Raw genomic sequence first — 10,170 nt, 5'->3', positions numbered from 1 at the left:
TGTGCCTCTGTCTTGTGTTCGTCTTGGTCGCGCTACAGTTCTTTTGTTACTGCCTGATCCTTGTAGGCTTAAGAGCTGAGCAGCCCCACAGTAAGTGATGAATGTCGGCCTCAATGTCCTCGTGTTTACATATCGGACACCCTGGCCGAGGAAACAATTCTCGGTACTGGGGCCACTTCCGAGTGATGGCTGGTGTGAGGGCAACCCCGACCCGGATCCTCCTAAGCGCAACCTCCTCTGCACGGGTAAGACCGCGGGGGAGGGTTACCGCACACGGAGGGATCAGAGCACGTGTGCGGCGCCGGAAGAGTTCCTTTCTTGATGAAAGGAGGGTAAAATTGTCCAAATGAAGGAGCCGAGGCGGTGATAAGTTTGTATTCGCAAGGCGGGTCGCTAAATCTGCCTGGCTTTGATAGGTCAGCAGATCTCGTGGGACCCACTCAATACGTACTGGCTGCGGGATGCATGCCGCGAGCCGGTGGATGTCTTGACATATCGTGGGACAGCGGCTAACACGTCGTAGCAACCGGATAACTTGAAGGGCGTCAGTGCGGATGACAACGCGGGCCGCAGGGGAGCATAGTTATGTCGGCCACAGAGCAGAGTGCTTCTTGAACTGCAATGAGCTCAGCACAAAAGGGCGAAGGGGGTTCCGTAAGCTGAAACCAAGAGGTTTGATTCAGGTCAGGTCTGCACCGGCAGTAGATATAGCTGTTGTTGCTTTGCAGTCTTGTATGCTTGCGTCTACGTAGACAACAACGGATCCTTCAAGCAGGCAAGCATCTTGTTCCTGAAATTTCTGGCGAAGCAACGATGCCGAATGAGCAGATGTTGGCCGGCGATTATCTGCTGGCTTGTTGTCGCTAAGCTGTACAAATTTCCATGGGGGAAGAACTGGCGTTGGTGGCTGAAGAATGGAGTGTGATGTTGCATAAGTCCTCAGTGCATGCGTGGAGTGCGATAGACTGGCCTTAAGGCTGCGCGCTTCACGGCGTTGCTGCACCAGCTCATCAATGGTATTGAGCTGCGCACTCTCTTGTAAAGCTATGACCGGTGTGATGCGTGGAAGGCACGTAATGGTCCTCATAGCCTCTTGCTTCATGGCATCAAGACAATCCCATTGGGTTCTTGTAATATGTTGAAAGTGGGCTTGATAAACAATACGTGGCTGCAGAACTGCCCTCACCAATTGCCGTGCAACGAACGAGTCTGCGCCACAAGTTTTAGGGGCAATTCTTCTAATCAAACCCAAAGTCTGAATAGCTTGCCTTTTTGCCTGAGAAAGCCTTGCAGTCCTTGATCCTGATTGGTGAATAATTAAGCCAAGGATTTTTACACTCGGACTTTCCTGTAGTGGGGTGCCTCATAGAAAAAGACGGATCGGACTTTCAGCAAGTTTACGGCGTCCCCAGCGGTTGGCGACTGACGTGTATATTGTTTTATGCACGGATAGCTGAAGCCCGATGAATGATGCGTAATTACAGGTAACATCCAAGGCAGATTGAAGGACAGCCTCCTGAGTACGGAGATCTTGGTGAGTACTCCACACCGTGATGTAGTCAGCGTACTGAAGAAACTTGATGTCACGGATGTCATGTAAGAGGCGTATTCACACACAGAAAGGAAACGCCAGAATGATCAGCTGTCTGCGTGACCGCATGAACCTGAAAACACTGCTCAAGGCCATTTAGGGAATTTTATTTCCTTGTACACACAGATGCAAAGCAAATAATAAAGGTTTGGAAGGCGCACAATATATCACGTCCTCTGTTCATGAGAATAAAAGCATTTGTGTCACGCTACAGGTATACGCATACTGGATGACGTCAACCACGTGTGCTGCAACAATCAACAAGTAAGCACAGGAAGACGCAGATTTGCTTTAGTCTTAAAGCGAACGCCTCTTCTTTGAAAAACTTGCGAGTGATGACAACCGTATGAAATAGAGTGAGTCATTGATTCATTTACTCATTCATCGTTTCGTAAAAAAGCCGACGTCATTACATAAAGTGGAGCAAACATGACATTTATCTGCACAATTATCTACAAAAATTGCGAAAATGGCATATTTATACAGAGCTTTTGAAGAGGAAACTCTGTCTTCGAACAGGAGTGGTTGTTTTTATCTTCCTTATCTTGTATTCATGCTATACGAATGCGACGCTCATAATGGGGGATTATAATGCGCTGTGTACAAAAGGTGACTTATAGGGTGAGGCATAGTATGTACAATGTATCGTGCGAGTACACAGCCGCGCATTTCGTATCACGCGCGTCCTCAGAAAGGCGGAAACGAGGAGACGATCTTGCGGCCGTAGAGTTTCTGCGGCGGCCTGAAGTTGTCGACGAGAGGCCCCCGGCCAGGCCGGCCTTGGAGTCTGCGGAACCCGGTCAGCTGTCATGGAGAGAAATAAAGCTCATATTGAATCAATTAAAAATTATTCTCGCTACGTGGGACAATCAGCATTTTTTTTTAGCTGCAGCTGTGATTTACAAGGCTGCGGGGAGCACTAACAGCCCTACTGCTGGCCGACCTACTGCTGGTCGAGCTGGTACTTTGTGGGGAACAGCATCCGCGACCTCCTCGAAGATTTCAATAAAATGAGATGCCGGTAAATGTGTATGCGCTTTAGACAAAAAAAAAGAAGCTTATGCACTCGCCTCTGGGGCGAACGAGCAAAAAGACAGTTTTACTCAACCTGCCCCTCAAACCTTTGGCATATAAGAGCGCCAGCTTCAAGGTTCATTCGGATAACATGACCATTTCGACCACATTCTCGAGAGCATTTACTCTGCGACCCCTGTGGACAACATTACGGATCTTTTGATCACAACTCACAATGCTGGCGCATTCTGCCCCCGAGAAACTTTCACACTCGGCTGTCGATCCAGTCATCACGTTACGCTCGCTTTCCTTTACAGCGTCTGCATTAAACGCCACCTACACAATTGCACCTCTTTTTGTGATAGTTTGTCTGCGTTGCGCATGCGCGGCCGTACCACAGCCTCCGAGACGAACGCGGGCCTGTGGAAGACTGTCCAGCGCACGGACTCCGTGCACGGCGGCGTGGTGAGGGAGCCGCGGTACGTGAAGAACTCGTGGCGCGCCACGGGCGGCATCAGCTTGTCCAGCCTCGGCGGGAGCGGCGCGTTGGCGTCGGAGGATCCCCTGCGGCTCACCACGCGGCGCACCATCCACGGCAGCAGGCGGCGACGCGCACGGGTCGCGTTGCCCTCCAGGGCAGCGAGGATGCCCCGCACCGTCTTCACGGAGTCGAAGTTCACGAACGTCAGCTGCGCCGTTGTCCAACTGATTCGTCGCCATGTAAACTGCCCCCGACGACATCGGCCTGACTTTTTAGTTTTGCAGTATTATATATCAGAAGGCGACCTGGCGCTGTCATCGTCCAGCACACCACGGAATGACTGGGAGTAGACAGATCTTAAGAGTTGCCTGAAGCTTTCTGGCGACCTTCTTTTTTTTTTTTTTGAACGGTACGACGAGACAGCGCCGACGGACGGGACGGAAGAAGAGACAGACACATGTGTCAGACACAGCGCATGTGTCCGTCAGCGCTGTTTCGTCATACCGTTCAACATGAACCAACCAGCAAGACTCAGTCCTCTCCTTGGATTCTTTTTTTTTTGCTTGCAATAAATTTTGTACTATTCTGGTTCCGCAGTGTTCCTGCTGGTCAAATTTTTCGTGGCGATGCAAAGCGTCAACAGAAGTCGTTTTACTTAAAATTAACCCAACTGACCAAAAACGTAAAATGAACTTTTTCAAAGCACGTCACAGCGTTTTGGAAACACTACTCAAGAACGCTCTCCACCACGCTGCAAAAGTAACATGGTGTGGTTCGGAGTGGGAAAATATTGTTTTTATAAGTGCACTTGCCATGCTGGGGAACCTGTTCGTTACAAGACAAACTTCACTAAAAGGAGTATACAAGAAGCAACAGGCGAATTTAAAGCCAACACCATATATACTTATGGAAATGCTAAGAAGTACTAATAGTCTATTTCGTATCATTTTTGCCATGGATGAACTTGCATTCTGGTAATTCAAGCAGACCGCAGCGGCATATATTCCTGAAGGGATATCTTAGTATTTAACTCTTGGCCTCCTTGTACCTATGGCACAACAAATAATGACCGCAGAATTAGACGGATCCCCTATTCGCTCGCTTGGCAGCTACTGATGTTTTCCTTATTCGTTATTAATTCATCCATTGGCACCATAACAATCAGATTTCACTTTTCATTATTTTTCTGCACGTAATACTTAATCAAACCAGTCCTGTAGCGCAGACTAAACCACAGTGCACTAGATAAAAGAAAACGCGGCCGACGGTTATTCCATATTGCAGGCGGCGCAACTATATGGACATCTCAGCGCCGACAATTCAACCAAATGACTGCAACCTCTTGAACTTTGTATGACTGCTATTTCTAAAGGCTCAAGGGTTACGGAGTTTTTGAGGTGTTCTCGTTACCATACCATCCATATGCTTTGCTGTCGGCGGACGCAGTTTTAGGGGACACTCGGTGCATTGACCTGTGAGTCGGGTAATGCTTCCTAAAATGACATCGCCGCCTGGTAGCAGTATTATGTGGCGGCTTTGCTGACAGAGCCAGAAATTTCGCCTTTCAGAATTACTGCAAAATCTCCAAAATTATGAGGTGCCTCCAACACGACTGGCAACTATACTGGCACCGAGGCCCCTTAACTGAATGCCTATAACATGGTTACCGTCGATGCCCTGGGGGGGGGGGGGGGGGGGGGCGTAGCCGTGGCATGGTGGTTAGCGCATCAGCCACGTATGCGGGGTATCCTGGTCTCGATCCACAGTGCCGCCGACCTCGGGTCGGATTTCTGTGGGGTACAAGCTTTACCCTCCGGTCCGGTACTCGGCCTTCTATGGGTTGAACTATACTTTGAGGAAGGGCGCCTTATTAAACTGCTGTCGTGACCAAACGGCATCGATGCGTCCTAAATGAGTGGCGGTACCGGAACAGCTGAGAATGAAGCTTCTTTTAACGCACGTTCATAACCTCGTTTGCTCCCCGTCGTTTTAGCGAAGCTGTGAACCCTGCGTCTCATTAAATGCGTCTCGTTTGTCCGTTCACATCTCGATTTCTTACGTAAAGAGCTGTCAAGGTTGCATATGACGCGCGACGCCACAGGTGGCTCTTGGTGAAGCGCGCGATGATTCCTTCGCCAGCTTCGAAGCGTACTTTTGCCTTCAGGCCATTCACTGACATCACTCGAAGCACGCGATCCGGCCGTATGCCAGGAAGGTCTTTGCGTACAACCATTGGCTGGGAGCCAGTGGTTGCACGAACAGGGCTGAGTGCAATAAATTCAAACAACGTATGCCTTACCAAAGTGAGCTCCCATAATATTTCGACTACAACGAGCTCAACGCCAGCAGATGCGGCTACAATGTATCACGCGACACACTCTCCTAGAAACAGTAAGGAATCAGCCGTCGTGAAGGCGCATTTCAACATGAACACAACCCCTCACTGGTGGTATGTCATGAAACCGAAAAACCGCAGCCTTCAACTACAGCGCTTCTTTCCCTCTTTTTTTTTTATCTCCCTCCCTCATCTTTCTCCTCACAGCGTGGTTGAGGTGCCGACAGAGATTGAAGAAGTTACTGGACCTTTTCCCGAAGTGCCGCCCTTCTCATTAGAGACTTTTCCTGCTGCTCTTTTCCTCATAATGATTTTTCCACATTTGTCACTAAACTGCCTTGAATAATTATTTACACACCGCCCAGTCCCCTCTTCCTTTCTTTTTCATCACCAACCGTGTCATCAGCAGTGAGGCCTGTCTCGCCAACCACGACATGGATCTCCGAATCCATTGGTACATCATGTGATGCTTATAGGGTGCATTGTGAAATAAACGAAATCCTCTCCCCCTTTTTCTATCCACGAACCGATCGGTCCTCTCAGGTGCATTCAGACGAACCGTGGTGGCTCAGTGGTTATGGCGCTCGGCTACTCAGCCGAGGAGCCCGGGTTCAGTCCGTACCGCAGCCGCCGCGTTTCAATGAATGCGAAACGCAAAAGGCGCACGTGTGCTGTGCGATGTCAGTGCACGATAAAAATCCCCAGATGGTCGAAATTACCGAGTCCTCCACTACGACACCTCTTTCTCTCTCCCTTGTTCCACTCCCTCCTACATCCCTTCCACGAGAACGTGGTTGAAGTGTCCACCGTGTAGTGAGGCAGCTACTTCGCCTTTCCTCTCCTAAAAAACAAATTTGATGCGACGGCGTTTCCCGGGTTCGAACCCGATCGCGGCAGCTGCGTTTTTATGGAGGCAAAACGCTAAGGCGCCCGTGTGCTGTGCAATGTCAGTGCACGTTCAAGATCCCTACGTGACCGAAATTATTCCGGATTCCTCCACTACGACACCACTTTCTTCCTTTCTTCTTTCACTCCCTCCTTAAACCCTTCCCTTGCGGCGTGGTTCAGGTGTCCAACGATATATGAGACAGATACTGCGCCATTTCCTATCCCCCAATACCAATTATTGTTATTATTATGCGACGGCGTTAGAAACCTCGTCGCGAGAAAATGGGGCGCCGGTAATGAGATTCGCTAATTATCTAGAGGGTACTGACATCATCAGACCGCATAATTCCCATTGGCTGGAGGGAAGCTACGTCACCAGAGAGGAAGACGACACTCCCGATAAAGGCAGCAACAGCTTGTAATGTTATCGCAATGCCAACAAATATAATGTAACTTGGGGACTCTGTGAATGTGTTGTTGTTTTTCTTTTGCCAAGCTTTATCATTGACAATTATTTCGCTTCTTTTGCTTAGTTTTCCTGCGAATTCACTTTGCAGACACTTGCGGTGGTATTGCTATGGCTTCCCGCACACTATTTCCTGACAGAAGAAAATGGCGCGTGTGCACGTACCCTGTATAAGGTTGCAATGATGGCAAGCCCGTCCTCCTTCGTTGTCGCGTTTGCGGCTGCGTACTTCTGGTTCGTGTAAACCAGTTGCGACTGGAAAATGCAGTGGAGAAACGGGAGAAAGAAATCTTGATTTGAAATCAATTTTTTTCCGCGAACGAATAAGATAGAAAGTGCATAAAACGACACATGTCAGAGAATAGACCATCATATTTACCAGCCAAAATTACGGGTGTACTCATTCACTTATCGAGAGAATGGTGTGTCGGCGGCTGCAATGAATAGAAGGCGTTTTTTTTTTTCGTGCATATAGTCGCGTTTATAATTCCGTAGACTGCTGTACCATTGCACAAGATAAGCCTGCCGTTAGGCTTTGGATGTCGAGGCCCCCAACGGAAGCTCGCCCAGAGCGTGGCTATAGCGTCGTTTGAAGGACGACGGCTGTGGCGACGTTTTGCAGGTTTCAGAAGTTGGAGGGGGAGAGGAAGTTGGAGCGACAGATAGATTTTTTTGTTGCTCGTTTCTCGCAAATAACGTACCACAGCATCTGAATCTTGCCGCCTCTTGGCTACAACTTCTTTTCATTTCAGCCCTCGATGAAAGGCCAGATTTACATTGGATCAGGGTTTTGTCTGGGATAGGTGCTCAATGATCATGTTGACTTTGTGGCACAAAATAAATGATATGTAGCGCAGATTTAAGACGCGGCGCATGTTTTGATCCACTGCTCACGCGTACCTTCTAGAAGTCTGCCAACAAAAGCACACTGACGTCATTGTTTCCAAAGAAGGTGAGGCTTGCGTTAGGCGTCGCGCGTGTTCGTTCAGCACGTCTACGCGTTCTTTCTGCGTCAGCTTCTGCGGGTGCATTGAGACTGCATTATAGCCTCATTGCTGGCTTGGGCGTATGCTAGCTCTGTCACCAGCACTGCCTTTTCGTGACGTCATGGCGTGGAGAAGGCCTGTATAGCGCGTATCCAAAACGCTTGTAGGAAGGAGGAGCATTACCTATAGCTCATGAGGTTTTCAACGCATTTATAGGATACTTTCCCCTTGCAGGTCTACTGCTGCTCAGGCGGTTTATTGCGCGCTTTGTTTAACATGCGGAAATGACGTAATCGACAAGTGAGGCCACCTCCATGGGGTAGGCGACGCCGTCGATGCGGTGCTCGGAGCCGTGGCCCGGACCGGAGCCCCAGTGGAAGAGTGCGTGATGGAACACAAAGGTGCCCGGCAGCGGGCCACCGCTCACAGTCCGCTTCGTCTTGTCGGCCGGTGACGCTCGGAGGCTGACTGCAATGCCGCACAACAAACACACTTGACTGACGCGCGCAGGCTTGTAACGAAGTGGCGTAAAGAAGGAGACGTCATGTTCACAGGTGATGAGAAAATGAAAATAAAGAAAAAAGTAGATACATTTATTGTGCCCTCGAGAAGTGTTCCAAACACTTAGCATTTGGACAATTCTTCTAGGGGAATCCCCCAAGGTGAAGTAGAATTTGTAATAAGGCAGGAATTACTCCTTGGCGTTACTCCCTTATCGCAAGTTCTATTTCACTTTGAGGGATTCCTCTAAAGCATTTCAGAAACGCTGTTTCCACTTCGATTTATTGATCAATTCGTTCTCGCCCTGTCATAAACTTGCCGCACCGCTTAGCTCAGTTGGTAGAACGACCGAACTGTTGAAATGGTGGTCCAGGGCTCGAACCCGGGACCAGGACGAATTTTTCTTTAGCTGCGAAGTTTGCGCGGAAGATGTATATGTAGTTTTTTTTTGTAGCATGGCTGCGCTTGGGTGCATGCCAATTAATAATTACTTCCTTCCTTAATACACATAGCATTTACATGGCCTCTGCGCATCGCACCTAAGGGCATGGAACAGTTCGAAAGTACATACTAATGCGTGTATTATGCAGAGCAATGGCCAATGAACGTTCATGTCGAGCACAAACCCACAAAGGCAAGCCGATGACTTTTAAAAAAATTTAAAATATTCTCATTCTCGCGCCTCGCGGCGTCGTCTAACACCAGCCCCCCCCCCCCCCCCCCCAAAAAAAAATCAAACAACCCAGCCGGATAGACGACTTCATGGGCGAGGCGTAGTCCCAGCCTGTAATCTTCATTTTCCTTTTCTATCACGATACATTTATACTAATTCAGCGAGAAAACACTGTCGTTTTTAAAGCCTAATCATGTGTCCTACATAAACTAGATCGAATTTTTTGCGGGAGGATGATAGCTAATTGAATATCTATCTATCTTTCGGTTCTCGTACCCTCGTTGGAAACCGTTTCTGGGGCTTTTTAAGGATAAACATTCAGGAGTAGAGGAGCAGTAGTCACACCTGATCCGTCTTGCCGCTGCGAGTGCACTTTGAGAGGGGGCGTGGCCTGAAGCGCCGCAACCACGGAGCAACAGCGTGCGCATGACCTTTCACCTCAGTACTCCGAGCTCGCTTTGAAAGATCAGCATCCTCTGCACTTGTTATTCTTGCAGCTTTGTTATTCATGCTGTCTTACCCAGCTTCCCCTTCACGAAGGCACTTCTCCTTCCCTATATTATCAGCCTCACCTTCGTGCCTTATTTGTCCCAGTAAAATGCCTCCTCTCCTTGACGTCAAGAGAAAACTTACGTCGGAGGAAGGGTATTAACATTAAGGAGGAAGATTTGAAATGCGCGTCCTATTAAGGCTAAGCGTTCAAAACGAAGTGCTCGGTTTGTTTTTTGAAGTGGACAAGTAAAACACGGAGCAAAAACTAAACCTCGCCATTCCGAACTGTTTCCGTTTATGTTTATCACATTAAGCACTGAAATGTGACGCCACGTCGCTTTTGTTGCGCACATGTGCAACCTTGCATAAGAGGGCCATGCATATGACGCGTACTGCTGTGCATGCCAGTTTCGAAAAAGGAAACCACTCTTTAGGACGCCTGCAACGTACCTAGGCTGAATACTCCGAAGTTGCATAGAAAACTGTCTCCATATGCATAACTTATGTGGAATATTGTACAGCTTCCTTTTTTATGTCGTAATTACTAAACATAAGGTTTATCAATGCGCTTCTGTAATATGAGGCTAACGCACCGGGGAGATTCAAACTTGCTTTCTTTTACCGGATGCTGAAGCATACACTGCGCAATAACATATCATGCACCGCTTCCTTAACCCCGGTAGGTATGCATTAGGAGTGCCCTGTGCTAATCTTCACTACAATTCTCAGCATGACGTTGTTTT

General features: G+C 48.6%; 1 protein-coding gene across 1 annotated transcript; it reads right to left on the bottom strand.

The window, feature by feature from the left end:
• Positions 1 to 1,718: 1,718 nt before the first annotated feature.
• On the bottom strand, positions 1,719 to 8,149 carry LOC144118514 (carbonic anhydrase-like; the record flags this gene model as incomplete). Its single annotated transcript, XM_077651435.1, is given in 4 exon segments — positions 1,719 to 2,395; positions 3,001 to 3,294; positions 6,941 to 7,030; positions 8,072 to 8,149. Coding segments are annotated over 4 exon segments (579 nt in total), but the record flags the coding sequence as incomplete, so codon positions are not given.
• Positions 8,150 to 10,170: the final 2,021 nt, after the last annotated feature.

The sequence above is a fragment of the Amblyomma americanum genome, chromosome 2 (genome assembly GCF_052857255.1).
Source record: "Amblyomma americanum isolate KBUSLIRL-KWMA chromosome 2, ASM5285725v1, whole genome shotgun sequence".
NCBI classification, from domain to species: Eukaryota; Metazoa; Arthropoda; class Arachnida; order Ixodida; family Ixodidae; genus Amblyomma; species Amblyomma americanum.
The sequence above is the reverse complement of the archived record's forward strand: the minus strand, read 5'-3'. Positions and strand labels throughout refer to the sequence as shown.